At 43.9% G+C, this 19,767-nt stretch overlaps 2 protein-coding genes across 2 annotated transcripts in view; one reads left to right on the forward strand and one right to left on the reverse strand.

The window, feature by feature from the left end:
* Positions 1-19,767, forward strand: part of LOC139056347 (uncharacterized) — a 184,517-nt gene that overhangs the window by 20,384 nt on the left and 144,366 nt on the right. The gene's annotated exons all lie outside the window — the stretch shown is intronic.
* Positions 2,534-15,671, reverse strand: LOC139056345 (cell division cycle-associated protein 3-like). Its single transcript, XM_070534509.1, has 3 exons — positions 15,349-15,671; positions 12,509-12,722; positions 2,534-3,646 (listed from the first exon to the last, which is right to left on the reverse strand). The coding sequence occupies exons 1-3, from the start codon at positions 15,499-15,501 to the stop codon at positions 3,408-3,410; spliced, it is 606 nt and encodes a 201-aa protein (XP_070390610.1). The 5' UTR covers positions 15,502-15,671; the 3' UTR covers positions 2,534-3,407.

Consider the following 19,767-nt stretch of genomic DNA (forward strand, 5'->3'; position numbering starts at 1 on the left):
ATAACCGCAAGGTATGATCGCTATAATTTTTTTGAAGCCACAGCTACTGTGAATGTGCATTTTTGCGAGTGCTGTTGCCGATATTATGTAGAACAATTTGGCCCTGGCATGTGAAGGTGAATATGCCATTCTTCAATAGTTGGCTGAACCTGATAATAATAATTGTGCTTGGGAGGTAAACGACCTATGAACATCAAGTGTGGATGGCTAACATGCTGTTGCAGAATAGTTCATGTGTTCTCTTGGTGCAAATCTTTTGCAGCATACAGAGCAGTAAAGTGTCCCGATCCTGAAGATACTGCAATAGTAAAATGGGCCAATTCCAGAGAAGTCTGTGGTGGTGGTTTCTGCGACTTGCTCAGCAGACATGTAATCGTTATGTTGCAAAATGTGGTGCAGAAGATGAGCAAATAATGTAGCATATAATTAACTGCTTCTCATTGCTTCATATAGATTTGAGCATGTGCATTGGATCTGCATAAAAAAAACAAAAAAGCTGGGGGCTGAAGATGTTTTGTGTTGCACAAACACATGGCATCCACTGAACGATAGGTGCCGCTGAAGGTTTTAGGAAACATCAACTTTGAGCATCAACAGTTAAAGAAGTTATAGCACAAATTTTTATATTCTGCCCTTTTTGCTTTTAGATAGCTGCCAGCATGGCAATGACTGTATGGCGCCAGAATTCATTAGACATGCAACAAATAGCTGCAGCTGAATGCCTTTACTATGAGCACTTCTACAATGAAATGACCAGTATAATGAAGGATATCTAAATCCTAACCCAACTTCTACAGCGCCTTCTCTGGCTCTGAACTCGTGCACTACAACAGCAGATCTTTGACTGCAAATCTTTGATGACAATGGTCACCTTCACTAACAGATTTGAAAGATGAATGAACAAGACAAACTGTTTCAAGCACTTAGAAGCTTTGAGAATGAACTTTAAAAAATCTTTCGAGCCCGCACCTGCTCAAAGAAAAAAAAAGCAGTAAGCCAAACGGATGAACACTTTGGTTGCCCACACTAGCGAGATGTACTGGCAAGTAATGCAATACTCTAGACAACAGTCTTTGCACACTGATACTTTTGCTCAGCAGTGGCGCTTCGCTCGCTGCAGCAACTTTGATGACAAGGGAGGCAACAGCAGCATTCAATGCTCTGCAGCTCCTTTCGTGGCTTCCAGACATCACTGCGGAGTATGCCATTACCTTCGATATCATAAGATCAGCTGTAGTGGGCAGAAGAAAATTAGCTACTTTTTTTCACTAAGTATCTCTCGAGTTCAAATGCTGGATATTTACCTCCTTATTGCGAGCAGTATGGTGCTTATCTTTACAACAAAGTTATCTATACAGTTAAGCCTCAATATATCGACGTCGGTTCAATTGGCAATCTGCTTCGTTGTATTGAAATTTCACATCTTATGGATATAAGTACACTTGCAAATGTTTTCTTTTTTTTTTTTGCACAGAAGGGGCCACAAGATTCTGAGCCTGTGACAAAAGATACAGGTCCATGCAATGTTGATATCTTCACATTGGCGGTACGAAGCGAAGCCAGCCACCATTTCAAGTCTACTCTAACCTCATGGCTGATAGTGTTGCCCGCAGTGGGACAAGGCTATTATGAATAGCACTGGCAGCATGATGCGAATGCTTCATCTGCCTGTCGCTTTAGTGCGTTTCCAAAACTCGAGATTATGCGACTGCCAGTACTAAACGTGCGAGACTACAACCCACATATTGCCACGCCATCTCGGTACACCCATTCTTTGCACATAGGGCAGATTACCTCTAAAACAAGACGCATGGGCTGCTGCATATGCGCTCACCCTCGCTGACAGCCACAGCTGCGCTAAAAACAGAGTATAGGCACTTCCGTGCGGCATCACTTCACATTATACTAATCGCAATACTTTTTCTTTTTGCTAAGAGACCAGAGTCCACTTTCGTGTTATATTCGTGGTTATGTGCAAATACGGTACAACGAAGTGTTATAGTTCCAAGCGCTTCGTTATAAAGACGCTTGCAATTATATACGGTATGTTCTCTTTTTGTGAGACCAGTTTGAAATGTGCGCCAGATAGTGTGTTAGCATAGTGTTCACAAGGTACCTTGACACACTGCAAATCTTGGGGTGCTGGTTACATGGTAGCAGCACTGCTGATGTATGTATGTGTCAGACTGCTGTAGTGGTAATAAACCACATAACTATCGTCCCCCAATTTTTGAAGTGCATAAAGAAACCTTGATAAACGCTATGCCAGGAACCCACTTCATATTTGGCATTTTTCAATTCGTTGCATTAAAAGATGGTAGAGTTCATTATTTGTTGTGTGCTCAAGGAATTGAGTTGCTGTACCACAATTATGAAGTCTGCAGCAGCCTGGTAAAGCAAAAAAGGCGAAGACAAATGTTTACATTAGTACACTATTATTTAATGGTTGAGCCTTCTTATTTTGCTTCCTACATGTGGCCATTTTTTCTCATTTTCCTAGTGGCTTTGAAACAAAAGGCAGACAAAAGAATGCTTATGCCTGTAAAGCGAAACTGTGCAACATGCTTTATTCAGTGTGATTTGGAAAAAAGATTTGTACAGTCAGTGCATAAAATCTAGCAAAAACTGGAGGCCCTGCGCTTTCTTGAGCAAAGCATCCAAATAGTGGTAAAAAAAGCAGTCCTGGAGAATACGTGAGGACACCACACTCTCAGCAAAGCGACTCATCCATCCATCCACAAGTGAAGCCAAAGACTAAAATAGCACACCAAGCCACTCTCAAACTACCCAGACAGCATAAGTGTAGCTTTTCCATCAGACGCCGAGACGGTATCTGCCAAAGGGAAGCAAGCAGAGTAACCACACCCATGCACACAAAGACACTGACATGGCCCTTGAAAAGGGCATGTTGTCACACTGAAATGAGATCACTGTAGCTGATATTGTCATCTGGACGCTTCAACTCGTGTGAGAGGGAAGCTGCTAAGCTTGAAAAAAGGGTTAAAAAAAGTATTTACCAGGGCATCCACTGAAACTGATATCAAGCTGAATAAGTCAGTCATTAGTGCTACAAGAATTTGCATGCTGTATATATTATACCTATTGTGTGTGGCCAATCATGACCAAACTGCAGCCTGTGCTTACATAATAGGTCACATCTTGCTCATAAGAAAAAAAAAATCCCGTTTTTGATATTTCATTTATGTAACACCATACACACCAGAGGTTCGAGGCATAATCAGTATGTCAGCTATCTCTCAGATCACAGGGAAGTTCTGCGTGTTTTGCATGTGCCTTTTAATTTTTGTAGATACCCTGAGGTAAATTTCAAAAATAAAAGAGAAAGCCTGAATATAAAATATGCACACCGACATATAACCAAACGTGTGCGCTGATTAGGTGTGGCATCAAGCACTTGATGGTGTGATGCGGTTCTCCTTCTCCTCCGCGAAGTTTGGCATTTTGGGCAGAGCTGTGAGGTCTGCTTTGCCAACTCTTTGTATGTGATTTTCCTGGAGAGACCTCAGTAAGGTGTTTGGGCGGCTTGTATTCTTCAAAGCGGGGCGTTCACTTGTTGGCATGCTGCTTAGTGTCGACTGTTTATGCGTGCCACTTAGGTCTTCCTGGGATTTCTTCATCTTTCTTTCTGCAATAACAAACAGACAGCAAAGGATGGCAGTTAGACCATGCATCAGACTGCAGCATGCATCTGCGTTCTTAAAGAACAGTCAACACAGCTAGAGTTCGAAGCTGCAGAAAATGTGAATATACTTGCATGTTGCTGGATTTGCATGTAAGACATTTCAGAATAGGTGGTATTGAAATTGTAGTACCAGAACAAGAGATCCCTCAGAGCAATGGAAATCAACTGTATGTAGCATCAAAAGGAGGGGAATAGTAAATATAGTAGAACTAGATACATTCCTGTTTGTTACATTTTCCTGGCTCTCGTGTTCTGAAATGCTGGTCCTGTTTTGTTCCCATAGAGTCATGTATTCGTGTCCCATTTGTTATGTTTACCTTCCAAATTGTTGCGTAAAAAAAACTGTGACGGTGCACACTCGACTTGAAATTTGTCAGCAGTGGCTGTGTTGAGCATGCTACCACATGAATAGGAGACCATGCGACCTATGTGAGCAAACGTGTACTCCAACGACTGTGTTGGGAGAACGAAACCGCTCCCAACAAAAGTGTCAATGAGAAAATTGTAGAGGAAAATTAAGAAATCCCAATAGAGCTTTCTGTTGCTCTATATGTGTGACATAAAAGTGCTTTTCCAAATGTGAAAGAAGCCCGAAAATACACACAAAGTGCCTTGAGCGGCCAGTAGCGTGGAAATTGGTTTTGTCCAGCTGCATGGCATTTGCATATTTTGAAATCTTGCTGAGTGATAGTTGGGACCCCCTATATATGTGTGTGTGTGTTTGTGTGTGTGTGTCACGTACCTCTACCATGTGACTACCTTCCCAGGCTTCACACACATGCACTTTTTTCCCCACTTTGACACTCTTAATTCTAATGCATCAGAAGCTGCAGTTTGTTTTCTCAATGAAGCCATGCTATATCAGAAAAATCCATCTATGCTAGATATCGTTCCCTTGATGGTTGAATGACTGCAGCGCCAGATTTCCCTCTAGTAATGTTTGTAGAAGTCTCTAGGTCAGCACAGGGTAGGGTGCTACGATCTCGGAGGCCATGCCTTTGGCACACAGCAGTGTGAAGCTTAGATGCACAGCAAAAAACAGGGTTGTTCTGAATTAAATTTACAGCATCAAACATGCATCTGGCCAAGAGTAGACGACATATTGCTTTGTCATGGCAAATTGGTGGGTGTTAGAAACATTTAGTGGTGGGATGTATGGTATGTTCTGGACACCATCTATTCTGGTTTGCAGGCATGGAATCGCGGAAGAGCCTACATCACTGCAGTGCTTGACCCACATCACTTGCCTTTTTCTGCCTGTAAGCCCTCTTGGAGAGATAGAACTGTCTGTTACTCTATTCCATTTATACAGCAGGGAATAATGAATAAGCAATGCAAGCAATGCAGTCACAGCAGTCTCACTTCTTTTTTCTCAATAATAATAATAATATTTGGGGTTTTACGTGCCAAAACCACTTTCTGATTATGAGGCACGCCGTAGTGGAGGACTCCGGAAATTTTGACCACCTGGGGTTCTTTAACGTGCACCTAAATCTAAGTACACGGGTGTTTTCGCATTTCGCCCCCATCGAAATGCGGCCGCCGTGGCCGGGATTCGTCTTTTTTTTTTTTTTTTTCTCAAAGTGCAGTTCTTTGTGCAAAGCTTTCTATCAGATTACTACTTCACATGTTACAAATACAACTTGTAGACATCAGGCTACATAAAATCACGTATTTATGCACCTTTGTGGCTCCTGTATGTAGCGTACTGCGATTTGGTCACGAACACAAGCACTGCACTGTGGTCACTAATCACAGGAATATGCCACTTTGCTCGTTCATTATCAAATAGGTCAAGATCTGTGACACTTTCCATATGATAATTAAATTATATTTTGTGATATGCAAATGCAGGACCATGTCACATTGAATACATGATGAGAACCTATAGATTTTTTCCATTTGCGATGCACTACTTTTTATTTAACGAATGCAAGCAGTGAGAGCAGTCTCTCTAGCCTTTGCAACGTGGCCTGTTATGTACGAAATGGTGTACAACATTTCAGTACAGCTCCTTCATGGAAGGCTTGTGATGACTTAGCTTTAAAAGAGCACAGTCTTTCAACGATTATAGCTTTCTGTGGCTCCAAGTATTTGAAGATAAGCATTTCCTAAATTTACTGCAAATGAGTTATTGCTATGCGCTGCTTTCTTTCACATGTATGGCAAAGATATATGGCTTTCAAAGCATACCTCATTATTTACATTGCATTTCAGTTGAAACGCTGCTTCACAAACTCTACTGCACTACAAGTTGCCACTATGTACATGAAATGTCGCAATGAGTGCAAATATAACTGGCACTGAAAATTAGTTACATGTGAATTGGTCATAGTTATAATTAATTGGGCTTGGAAATAATAAAGAAAGTGTAACGAAGAAGAGTAACCTGCCTGCGCCACAGCACCATTGCTACCGGTATGAGCTCATGGTTGCTGTCTTTGCCGAACGCTTCTCACTGCTACCCATTCGCCTGCCCCCGTTGCTAATAAATCTCTTAGCAAGTGGTGGAGGTGCTGGGTTTCGACCACCCTGGAACTTCGGAGTCGCACTCTACCCCCCATCATGCCCGACGACGCATGCACTCCTCCAACTCCTCCAATGGCGCTGGCCACCTTGGTTTGTGCCGGTGCTTTGCGTCAGCAAGATCCCCCTATCTTCTCCGGCACAGATGACAAAGACGTTGAAGATTGGATCTCGTCTTATGAGCGAGGGAGTGTCCATAACCAGTGGAATAATGTTACCAAGTTGAGAAACGTCGCCTTCTATCTTACGGACATTGCGAAACGATGGTTTCTAAACCATGAAGCCGACCTCACTTCGTGGTTGGTCTTCAAGACCAGCTTTACCCAAGTTTTCGGTCAGCCAGCAGTACGAAAGCTTCGTGCAGATCAACGTTTGCGCACACGATCCCAAGAGGCCGGAGAGAACTGCACGAGCTACATTGAGGACGTTGTTGACCTTTGCAAATGGGTGAACGCGTCGATGTCGGAGGAGGAGAAGATCAAACATATAATGAAGGGTATTCAGGAGGACCCATTTCAAATGTTATTATTGAAGAGTCCTCACACCATTGATGAAGTGATAGAACTGTGCCAGAGTTACGACAAGTTTCGCAGGCAACGGCTTCACACCTGACGTCCCACTCCGCCTGCCGACTCTCTGTCAAGCCTTGGAGTCGACGACAACCATGCTGATCTGTTCATAAAAATTCAGGAATTCGTTCGCGCAGAAGTCGCCTGCCAGCTATCTTTGATCTCTTCTGTCCCGGAACCACCACCCACTTCGCCTCTTACGATCCGCGACTTCATTCAAGAGCAAGTATCTCAAGCCGTTCCTCCAGCCGCTGAGCAGACACCTGTCACAGCACCTCTCACTTACGCTGAAGCAGTTTCCCGATCTCGTCCACAAACGCTCTTGCCGCCCTCTATGCATCGACCACCGTCATTTTTGCCACCATCTATACCGCTTTTCTCCTATTTTCCTCCTATGCCGCTACCCAGCCGACAGCATTTTTCGACTCCTCAACCACGAGCTCATACCGGTAGTGATGGTGCTGCGGCGCAGGCAGGTTACTCTTCTTCATTACAAAAGGAAGGTCGACAGAGTTTAACACCTCAGATAACCTTAGAAGAGTATGAGAGACAATGCAGTGGAATGCCATGGAATAATTTTGACCATTTGGCATTCCCTAAGGCACAGGCAAACTAGATTAATAACACATTTTTTTATTCTGTCCGCCCTTCAGAGAGTAGCTGGAAGTCAAACCCACAACCTCGTGCAGCATGACGTCACAGCTACTGAGCCACCATAGCAAGTAGGGGGAAAAATTGTACACAGATATGGATGGGCGCGCTTCGTAACCATAGTGATAGTTTGTCTGTTGAAAGCATTTTCTCAAAATATGTTCATGGCCTAGATGCCATAACTCCCATACTTTGTGCCGAAGCTGCGACCTGTAGTCGGCACTCGCTGATGCAGCACCCGCATTTTGCTCCATTGTTCCAGTTAGAAAGCTGCCTTGTAACACCTGCCTTAAGTACATTGTGATAGAGTTTGGGAAATGCAGCATTAGTTGGCAGGGATAATCTGCTGTTGTGGAAATTGAAGGAGTCTGAAAATCCACCCTGATAAGTGGCCACATAATTGGCCATAGTGCTGTTCTCTCTCATGTAAATCCAGGTTAACAGCACGCCCCGAGCTGTGCTTGGAAATTTCCATACATTAGCACAAATAAGACACATAGGTTTTGTTGGTGTAACATTTCGACTTTTTTCACTTAGTCTTGTGACATGAAGACTGTAAGCTAAGACAAGGTAAAGATTGTCAGAGACCATAAAAGTGATACCACATAGTCCAGTAATGAATTGTACCTGCAAGACCCAGCAGAAGGATTACATATTCTGATTGAATCTCGAGTTCACATTTTCTACCTAGCTATGGCATTGGACCATCTAACCAGGCTATTCACATAGGTGGGCTTTCATTGACAAAGACGAAGACCTTGCTTCTGTAACTGGCACAAGTCAAATCTTGGCTTACAAAATGAAAGCCTATCTTACGCCCACCGCTTATGTGGAAAAAAATACCAAAGCTTATTCTCTTCTTTTTGTTCCGCTTTTCATGGGGGCGACGTGCAGAAAATCTTGTGTACTAGAATTTAGGTGCACATTAAAGAAGCCCAGGCAATCAAAATCCATCTGGGTGCTTCAACTACAGCATCCCTCACAACCTACTGTGCTGTTTCAGGATGTTAAACCATGCAATTAAATTTGTTTAATACACTCGGCTTTCTTTAACATGCTCATGATGTGGCCCGATTGTAAAGTGCACCTGGCTAATGGTGCATTCGTCAGTGGTGTGTGACATCGTCTGTCTACGACCACCAGCAATTTCTTTGACATAACCTATTTCACATCAACATCATGCTGCACTTGACAATCATTAAAAAATGATGTAATTTAATTATTTACTACCAGTACTTTTGCATCAGTACACTTTTAAAACACATGGCTCATTTTGTAACATTTCTCACTTCCCAGTAGATTGATTCTAAATAACGATTTCATTTTTCATTTGTCTCTAACAAGAAAGACCTCGTGAACATAAGGAATGAAGTACGATGAACGCTGCCTAACAACTCCAGAAAACAGGAAATGGATGAACCCGAGTGCTTGAGTTGCAATGTCAGGCAGCCAGGTGACAGGTAAGTGCAATTCGGTGAGCACTTTCATAACCCCCTAGCTTTTGTCCCTGACAGTACACAGTTAATGAAAAAAAAATAGCAAGCAGCACAGCAACTTCCAATAATCTACAGCAGTCGAACAAGGGATGTTGCAGGAGCCAATGTTTCAGCGAGGAAACTTGCCTTCATCAAATCGAAGACAAGTCCCCTTGCTGAAATGCTGGCCCCAGAGACGTCTCTTGTTTGACCACAGGTAATCACTTCAAGGTTTCATTTTCCTATGAACCTTTGTATTGTTCAAAGCTACTTTAAAAACACATGGCAGAACTCCCATATTGCCACTGCCGCAATACTCTGGGAGAGGGCAAAACTGTTATTAAAGGGGTGTTAAAGGAAAATATTCAGCATAGTTAGATTGATAGATTATTTGTCTATACTCGTGGACAGCTTTCTGTGGCACTGAAGGGAAAGCTATGGAGGCAAAGCTCGCACAAGTGACAGCGCTTCTGAAAAGAGTCCCACGTTTTAATCCACATTCGTTTAGGCTGGGAAGACAAATGAACACGTTATTAGCAACAGTTGAAGACAGAGCACACCACTGAGTGTAAAGGTTGACTTATTTTGCGGCTTTTCCCTTCCGCATCTAGGGAAACACGAAACCATCGCAAGTGGAAGCTGCGTCGATTCAGCGTCTATTCCGAGCAACCAAAAGCACTGTCAAACACTGCCAGACTACTTGGCATGGTAACACATGTGCCGCAGGCATGCTTCCGTAGCTTTTCCTTCATTTTCACAGAAAGTAGTCTACGAGTATAGAAGTCTATCCTTTTCTGTGTGCCAATGTGTGACTTTTCTTGTGTAGAAAATTGCCATAGGAGTTCCTTCTGCTGCTTCTCCATTTGAATGACCCACACCAATACAAACGAATTAACATAACCTTCATGCGACCCCCTTTTCTGTTGCTTTCAGTGAATCGGCCATTGCTGAATCATATGAGGTACTATAAACCAGAATAGGTGGCAGCACTCTGATTTTCCATTTTTGTCATCTCTCGCTTACAAAAGCACACTGTTCTTGCACTGAATAACTAATTTGTTATTACAGAAACCTAACCTTTCAGTCTAGTTTCACTTTACATTTTCATTTAGTGTTCCTTTAATCTTATATAAACAACTGAGGATCACCAAAGCCCACTGGGGCATGGCCTAGCACACTGAGCAACAGGTCTAGTCATTCACACACCGGCCTTTATGATTTCTTTGACAGTGTATCGCCAGTGTAGGCAGTGTCACCACAAGATTACAGATGTTCAAAATCACAATGCACTTATGGCCCTGGAAGCCTTTGATGCATTGAGGTAGTATATGAGAGTTTATTGGCCAGTTGTTTCTCCTACCTGATGCCTGTCGTTGAAAGTTCCACATTTACTGCCATGGCCATGAATGGTGACGGCTATCACTCTCATGGCTAGTTCTAACACACTACATAAACATCGAAGTGGACAAGTCACTGAAACATACTTCCGCTGGGGGTGAACAAACTGCACCAATGTAAACACTGCCTTATGTTTCCTCTCGGGAACAGCATGACTGTGCCGTGGTTGTCACATTCAGAGAAGACAATGTGTCAATGATGGGCAACTGCAGATGTAAACAATAAATGAGATGTCTGCCTATAGGGAAAACTAGATTAAAAATTTGTTGGTGCTTCCTGCAATAGTGACAACCAGGGCGTCTAACCGAAACACTCTTTTCAGTTGAGTTCAAGTTGCAGCATGCTACCAAACATACTTTTTTTTTTTCTTTCAAACAAAAAAAAGGGGATGCTTGTTGGCACAAGTTTTGACATTTTTGCAACATCCAGTATAATACTAAATTTAATGAGCAGTTTCACCATGTGAAATTACTACAGGGACAAATACAATTTCCTGCAGTATGTTCAAAAAAATACCATTTGCGGTCAGCTTGGAACGGCTTCTTTGTTCTAAGCTGTTTAGAGCCATTAGCTGTGCTTGTTCGGAAGTTCTCCACCTTGTTGCTCTGGTAAAGGTGCAGTTAGAAGTTTGCTTCACACATTTCGATTTGGGTTTACCTTTAGCAGTGATTCCAGGTACCTACAGATTGCAATGAACTGGCATAGGCTGAACAATAAACATTCATGCTCTCTTCAGACTAGCCGATGCTAGTGAAACTAGTCTGTTAGTATAGTCTAGATGCCGCTCTCTGTTCACACTAGCCTGTGCAATGCACGATGTAATGACCAAGGCTGACGCCACACCTTCTTAAAAGTTTCTTGATGCCAGTGTTCTGAGCAAAAATACATAAAGCTGCATATTCGTTCTAATAAGATGGAAAGTTGGGCTAGTTGGTTGACCTTCATAATTTGAGTTAGACTGAGGCGCACCTAAGACGTGCGCAAAGAAAGGAAGTAGACAGGACAGCACTTGTCCTGTCCATGTTTTAAATGTTCTTAAAGAAAACAGTATGGGCCTCGCTTTCTCTACAGAAGTCCCTAAGAACAATTTTTGGATTTATGACTGGTCCTCACTGAAGACCATATTGCTGGTGCCACTGACCAACGACTGCGAAACCTCTTCCGAGTTTCACATCCGGGCATTCCAAGTTAGTCAAGAGGGAAATAGTCAAAGCCAGTATTATACCCGCTTTACAGAAATCATGTGTGCACTCCATGAGCGAGAGTTTGGAAAAGTTGGAAAAATTCTGAAATTCAGGTTATCCCATCGGTATGCAATAACAGCGCCATAGAATTAAAGGGCAGAAAGAAGCCACTGTCAAACGAGAGGGGGGAAAATATGGCATTCATCCCTTATGTTCACAAGTTGGCAGATACTTTGAAAAACATTTGCAGTAGGTACGACGTTGACATGAAACTCATGGCAAGAAATAAGCTGGCGCATGTCCGCATCTGTCCGCGCGCTGACGAGGTAACAGAACAAAGGCTTTGTTCTGTTAAATATCAAAATAAGTTTGTTGAATGCAGAATGGGGGTGGTTCACCTCATTCCCTTTCCTTGCGGTAAAGTATATGTGGAGCAGTGAGGCAGTTGCAGATACAATCGACTTAGGGAACATAATGCATTGTTAAATTCCACAGGCTATACTCATCAAGCCATGCACTGTAGAAACTGCAGAAATGGCAGGTGTAAGCCACAGTTTAGCGACATGCAGATAATTTTTCGAAACAATGATAAAGTAGCCAGCAAAATAGTTGAGGCATACCATATTAGAAAAAGGGGTAGCAATTGCATCAGTCAGACAACCCTTACGCTACATGATAGAGAGTATGCGTACCTAGATACGCAATAACTGCAATAGAATTTTGAGGAGTCTAAAGCCTTGGTGCTCCTATCGTGAATGTCTCATCTTACTTTGCTGTGCATGAGCTAAAATACTGGTTACAAGTTTATATATGTTTTTCTCTCAGACAATACATCAGTTGAGAGAAATGTGCTGTCCTGTCTACATCCTTTCTGTGTCCACGTCTTAAGTGAGCTTCAATCTAACTCAAATATTTATCCTAACCTGGCGGATGCACCTTATGTACAAGCGCAATAGCACAGGCTGACCAGAATTGCACAAATGACATAGAACTTATGCTAACCTTTGTGCATTGTCGTGCTTGGGCTATTCAAGGCACTCATAGGTGTACATCTCTTTTCACAATACTGAGCCATCGGACTTTCTTGCTGCACATCCTTTTTGATCATGGCCCCCAAAGGTATTGGAGTTCGCCGGAATGCAGTTGTCGGGGACCTTGGATCAAACTCTACATCAGCTGCTTCTGTTGAGCCATCCAACATCACTGCATCCTCCATCTGCAGAGAAGTCAAAAGAGAAGGTGACTGCATGGGAAAGCCTTTTATGAAGGTGACATGATAATACGTTCTGCAGCACCCTTTCTGGACAGTTGCATACTTTACTTTAAAGGCTTATTTATTAACTGCTACAGCTTGCCACCTCATTATCACAGCACAAAGAAAGGAAAAATTAAATTCTTCAGTTTTATGTGCCACAACTGCGATCTAATTATGAGCACGACATAGCGGTAGACTCCAGGTTAATTTTTACCACCTGGGGTTCCTTAATGTGCACTTAACGCATGGTACACGGGCGTTTTATCATTTCGTCTCCAACAAAATGTGGCTGCTGTGGCCAGAACCTGATCCCACAACCTTGTGCTTAGCAGTACAACAATATAGCCGTGAGGCCACCACGACGGGTTCAATGAAAACAAGGATCAATAAATGAGTTTTTGTTCACCCGCATGACAAGCTGTTTTAAAGCATCGGCTGTGGTCCACTGCATGCTGCTGCTGGTGTCGCCAAAGGTTGTGTTCATCAATGTAATCAGAAAAGATCCTCATAGGCAGAATACGTGGTTTGTGCGTGAAATTTTGAAGATAAAGCATATTCTCTGTAGATGCTAGCGAGATCCATGAAGATTTTGTAATTAAATCTTAAAGCAAATAATTAACACTGAATAGCATTCTGAATTTCTTGTGGGTATTTGTAGGTCTACTGACCTACAAATACCCTTGATGCTGTTCTTGATGTATGTTTACAAAGAGTATGCACAGATCTGGTAACCTTTTTTTTTCTTTTCATTCGCAGAGACTTCACAACTGGTTTGCAAACATGAACTTATTGGAAGACACCTGTGCACTGGTGAAATAATGTTAGAAGCAGCAAAGATAGGTACAAGTTATGGTGTGGAGAGGACAGGCAATGTAACCGACTGTAGGCTTGAATTACATTGACACACGAAAGAGTGCCACCAAAGAAACATCTAGCATTGCCTGATTTTGTGCTGCTGCATTATGCCTGAGAAGCACACTTCTAAACAAGCTCTCTAAAAATGTGAGGACATAGAAATAGCACAAGCTGCTTCTGTGCTATGATTAGTGTTCAGTGGATTGTACACAACTCTATTCTTGATGCGAGAACATATGAAAACAGGAACTTAAATAGCAAGCTGATTTGTGGAGAGGATATTACAGATTTCCAGACATTTGTAGACCACAATTGTCCAAAATGCTGCTGCTCTAAATAAAAAGTTCTATGAACCATTTTTACCATTAAACAGAGTATTATAACGCCTAGCGATTGGCCTGATGGCAGTTTCCTATGTTTGCAACTGATGGCAAACTAGTTGCAGTATTTCAGACACTGTTAACACGCAGTAAGAAATGTGTGCGTGCGTGATTAAGAGGCACGTCAGAATGAATCATGCAAGTTCACTAAGAAGCAAGAACCAAAACCTGCAATAAATTCCCAGATTAAATATTTGTTCATGCATAGTGCCAAATTAAAAGCTCCAAGGTTGGTGCCATTTCATTTCCGGGTAAGGGCACTTGTCAAATTGTTCCCTTTTCTTGTGCACGGCAGTGCCGAGATTGGTGCAGCCGGTGCTTGGCATGGCAGACTGTATAGGAACTTGCTAACTACTCAGGTTGGGAGCTTTCGTTCACATTTTGCATAATCTCAGTTCACAAATCAATAACTAGGCTCATAATTCACAGGTAAGTTCCATACCACAACATCGCACTCGCATGGCGATTTTGTAGGTGTCTACATGGAGCTTCAGCATGGCATATGTGACACCGTAGCCCCAGAAGGAAGTGAAACACCGCTCCCAGTGGAATGAAAAAGGTGGAGCTGTAGCTTGTTTCCAGAGTTTAGATAAACGTACCCATCTTCATCTTGGTCAACAAAACACGCAAAAGCTATGTAGTGCAAGCAGTAGTTGAGAGACTTAACATACCTTTTGCATTTACAAGACACCTGCTACTTGTTTTTCGTTCGCATGAAAAATTCAAGCAAGGTGCGGTAGACATGCTCGGTTTACATACGCGTGGCTATGTAACAGTGTTATCGATCCATTGCAGTAACCGAACGAATCTTCCGAAAATAAATTTCCCAGCGCGCCTAATGTAACGGTTCGAAAGCATGCGAGACAGGCGCTTAAACACTCGTTTTCTGTTACCAAGGCGTTGTTCGTTAACGTCAGTCTGGGTTAGTGGCGACGGCGTGACGAAATACTTGCGCAGTATGTGACAAGGCTTTTAGCTAACAAGCTGAAAAAAAAAATAACACGCTTAATACCCTGCTAAAGCGTTAGATACAAGCTGAACAGGACGCTCGCTACGTTCAAAAAGACAGCGTTTTCTTTTTTACGACCAAGACTTTTCCTCTCTAAAGAAAGAATTATAAGAGGAAGACGAAGCTTGGTCACAAGGCTACTCATCAGAAAACACAGTACTATTCAAATTTTACTGAAAATTAGAAGCGTCAATTAGCTATGATTACCGCCATTATGACCCGCAGAAAAGTGGCGGTCAAATGACATCAACTTCAGCTGGCCACATCATACAATAGTGATAGAGCATAAGAAGCTGCGCCGGTCTAACCAAATAGGAGGAAGAAAGCAAAATGACGCGCTTACTTGTATGGGCGTTCTCGGAATCTCCATGGTAGGCGAACGCGGATCCAATTCCGACAACGTTAGTACTTTGGCGTGTCTTCTCACAGGCAGCGGAGTGCTTTGGGCCGGCATAGCGCTGCTTTCGCTGAACGACCTGCTCAGGTAATGTCCCATCTCGACATGAGTTTTATGACGCCAACCCGGAAGAAGAAAAAAACGCTCCACGAAAACCCGTTTAAAATCGAATACGAAATTGAATCAACCGCCAGCAGCTGGCATAACGCCTGAGGAGCAAATCGGGCGGGCGCTGCAGCGACCCTACAACGGCGCCGCGCGCGGTGAATGTCAGAAGCAAGGATAACGGAAAACTCGGCGCAACCGCCGCTCGTCGTCAGCGGTGGCGCGTGGATGCAGGGGCTTTAGGCGCAACAAGAATGCGAGATGCTGTCACGCAGTGCCGCTGTCGAGTGCGCTATCGGAATTTTTCGCTTACCAAAGGAGTCGGTTAGCAAGCTGTCGAAGTGTGTGGGAGCCGGAGTATGTGAGACATATGTGGCATTTTGCGTGTGCGAGTTCTCGATGTTCCTATTTTCAGAGAACACCCGCCGTGGTGGCTTGGCTGCTATGGTGTTGCGCTGCTAGTACCAGCAGGTCGCAGGATCAAATCCCAGTCGCGGCGGTGGCATTTCGACGGGGACGAAATGCAAGAACACGAGACAATGAACATAGAAAGCTTCACAACAAGTACACGACACGAACATTCGTGCAATGATGGAGGAATGAAAAAATTTTTTCCTTACTTTGGGGTTACAAAAATAAAATTAGTCTTCAAATTATGTAGATACGCATAACATGCTTCACACCTTTTATGCCGCAGGGCAAACTTTCATATTTAAAGGGACACTAAAGTGAAAAATGATTTCTTCTGCATCAGTAAATTACCGTTCTACAAAACCAAAAACACCACTCTTACAACGATAAGACGTTTGGTAAGCCAGAAAAAGCGCAAGAACGAAATACGGTTGGCGACGCCTACTTAATTTCCCGATCCTGGGGGCTGTGACGTCTTGGATTTTGATGGCATCTTCTAGGACCTACTAATTATATATAGCGGTACACATTGACTACATTGTGTTCTAAAAGAACCAAATATTAAACATGGCAAGTTTCAGGAACCTTTACACAGCTACAACGCGGCCAAAATGAGAAAACATACTTTGGAATCCCTGACGTCACGCTGACGTGCCGGCGCGGGGGTTTCGGCGCGAAATTCAAATACTGATACTTGGACCTTCATTTCAGACTACTTTTTTTTTATTTGTTTTTGAAATGACTGCCTGCAGGGTTCTCAAACAATGCTTCATTAGTCTAAACTGATTCATTGTCTCGCTTTAGTGTCCCTTTAAAGGGGCCCTGAACCAGCCCTCGGGCTTGGTGAAGTAACATAGTCCGCGGGTAGCATACGCTGTTGTAAACATCTCAGCCAAGTTCTCTGCTGCCGTACGCGTACCGTGGAGCTTGCAAGCGGAGCGCGAAGTCACCTTTCTCTCTAACGCTCTCGTTTCGAAACCTCATGATCCTCGCTCTTTTCTGTGTGCTTTATTTCGTATTAAAGCACACTACAATACGCGGCTGCTATTGGTCGCTGCGTTCGGCTACACCGCGGCCGCCGCGAGGTGCCGCCACGAGTCCAGTGGCTAAGTGCATAGAGTTTCCTACAAAAATGTTAAGCGCACTGCGGCTCTCTGGGGGCTTACGTTTAGCGCCGCATAGGCACCAAATCGTAAATTTGAACTGCGCGCCACGGTGACGTCTCCACCGTAGCCTTCGCAGTGCAAGACACTGGAGGAGGAAAGGGAGCACAGCTGAGGCCGTGTTTGATTGCCGATAACTCCGCTTCTGCTGGACGCATTGAAGTACTTTTTGCGGCAAAGTGGTTCTGAAATAGCCTATCTGCACTTCAAATGTCTTTCTCCACTTCGATAAAAAGTGGTTCAGGGCCCCTTTAAAAAAGTTAGAAGGGTAAAGACAACGTATTTCTGGAAGAGTTGAAGGGGAGAATGAAGCACGACCTACTGAACTCCAGACGTGCACAGATCTCGCTGCTCCAGCACACCTGGTCTAGTTCGCCCTCTTTTGCCGCTAGGGACAGAACATACGAGCAGAGTGGCGCTAGTTATAGCCTGTTCGCTGTCGTGTGCTTTTGCGATCTATTCAGCACTCGTGCTGCCATTTCGGCAGGCACAAAGCGCTTGTATTGATGGTAAATGAATAAATTCACAAATATAAAAAGAAAACAAAAATTTGCGAATGCTTTGCATTTGAACAGGGAAATTAGAGGAGGAGGAGCGTTGCAAGGAAGGTAAACAATGAGCATAGGTGGCAGCTGCAATGTTAGACTGCATAAATTTCCCTTTTCTAGTAGGAGACTGGAAAAATCGTGTTAAAAGATGCATAGGAAAATCTATCTTGCGCGCGAGAGCGACAAGCGATGTTATGGCGATGGCTGTCACGTTCGCTTGTCGCCTACAAGTTGTTCCCCAAGCGAGCGACGATCTTGAGCGACGTCTCCCCGGTGTTGCCGGTATGAGGGCAGCAATATATGCGCCGAAACTGGCGTGACGCGTGCATTATTAAATTAAGTTGATGTAGTTTACTGCTTTACTGTAAAAAGTAGGTTCTTATCCTTGCACGTATAAAAATTCAATCGTTTGCTCCTTCTGTGCGACAATCAGCAGTATTTGAGTGATGTACATCCAGTTCCGCCTTCGCGCCATTGGCGACACCCTGGAAGTGCTCATAGCACTTCCAGGTTGTCTACCAACCGGTAAAACCGGGAATTCTCAGGGATATTGAGTAGTCTGGAAAAGCTCAGGGAAAACTAAGGGAATTTGTGCCCCTATCAGAGAAAATCAGCTGTAATTTTAGTTAAAGCGTTGAAAGTCGCGGTAGTGCTGGCTCGAGTAACAGACAGGAATCATAATGAATCGTCTTTGACGCCCTGTCGTCGGCTGGAGGAGTTGCCCGTGTGTAGTCAACGACCGACTTTCCGGATGCCCGATAATTTGGACGGCTTCGCGGGATCACCACGTACCCATAGAGTCAATGGATCAGAACGTCTGAAATTTCGGACGCAAGAACCCTTCGCCGTCCGATTTTCTGGACTTTTTGCCATGAGTGCAGGTCCGAAACGGCATTAATCAAAGCCACCACCGCTGCCGTTTTGATTAGCTCGCCGCCTCGAACCGCGGCGCTCTCGCACGCAGATCCGCTGGCACCCGTAGCAACGCTAGACCTAGCTACATCGACGTTCGCTATTAAGCTTCTTGCCATTGGGTGCCGTGTTTTCCATTGAAAGGATTCGCTGGTGTCAGCAATGGCACCGACTCTGCCTTTGTGGTCCTAGCGATTGGCTTAGAAGCTTGGAAAGCACGATGCGTTGCATAATGCCGGTTCCCGAAAGTCAGCTTCGCCTTTGTACAGAAATGTTATTTGGTGAAGCATGCGCAAAAGTATTGCAGTGAAGCATAACAAGCGTAGGACGGGGCTATTGTTACGGGACACAGTATGTATTCCTTAATTATACACGCGTGCACTCGGTATTTCCTGTCATAGTACGAGCACCGGTATGCCTAATACGTGTACCGACAGGCCTTCAGAGCGTTTTCGAATATACCTGTGGTGGTTCGAGCCCTTAATCATCATCATCATCATCATCATCAGCCTAGTTAAGCCCACTGCAGGGCAAAGGCCTCTCCCATACTTCTCCAACTACCCCGGTCATGTACTAATTGTGGCCATGTTGTCCCTGCAAACGTCTTAATGTCATCCGCCCACCTAACTTTCTGCCGCCCCCTGCTACGCTTCCCTTCCCTTGGAATCCAGTCCGTAACCCTTAGTGACCATCGGTTATCTTCCCTCCTCATTACATGTCCGGCCCATGCCCATTTCTTTTTCTTGATTTCAACTAAGATGTCGTTTACCCGCGTTTGTTGCCTCACCCAATCTGCTCTTTTCTTATCCCTTAACGTTACACCCATCATTCTTCTTTCCATAGCTCGTTGCGTCGTCCTCAATTTCAGCAGAACCCTTTTCGTAAGCCTCGAGGTTTCTGCCGCATATGTGAGTACTGGTAACACACAGCTGTTATACACTTTCCTTTTGAGGGATTGTGGCAACCTGCTGTTCATGATTTAAGAATGCCTGCCAAACGCACCCCAACCCATTCTTATTCTTCTGGCTATTTCAGTCTCATGATCCGGATGCGTGGTCACTACCTGCCCTAAGTAGATGACATGCGTTTATTTTTTTTCCAATTGGCTGATTTTTCGGACGTTTTCGCGACACCTAGGGAGTTCGAAAAATCGGATGTGGTCTGTGCAACTGACCAAGAAGGTGCTTCAAATGGTCCGTGGGGAGAACGAGTGGCGGAAGAAGGAC

This window comes from Dermacentor albipictus, chromosome 2 (assembly GCF_038994185.2).
Source record: "Dermacentor albipictus isolate Rhodes 1998 colony chromosome 2, USDA_Dalb.pri_finalv2, whole genome shotgun sequence".
NCBI lineage: Eukaryota > Metazoa > Arthropoda > Arachnida > Ixodida > Ixodidae > Dermacentor > Dermacentor albipictus.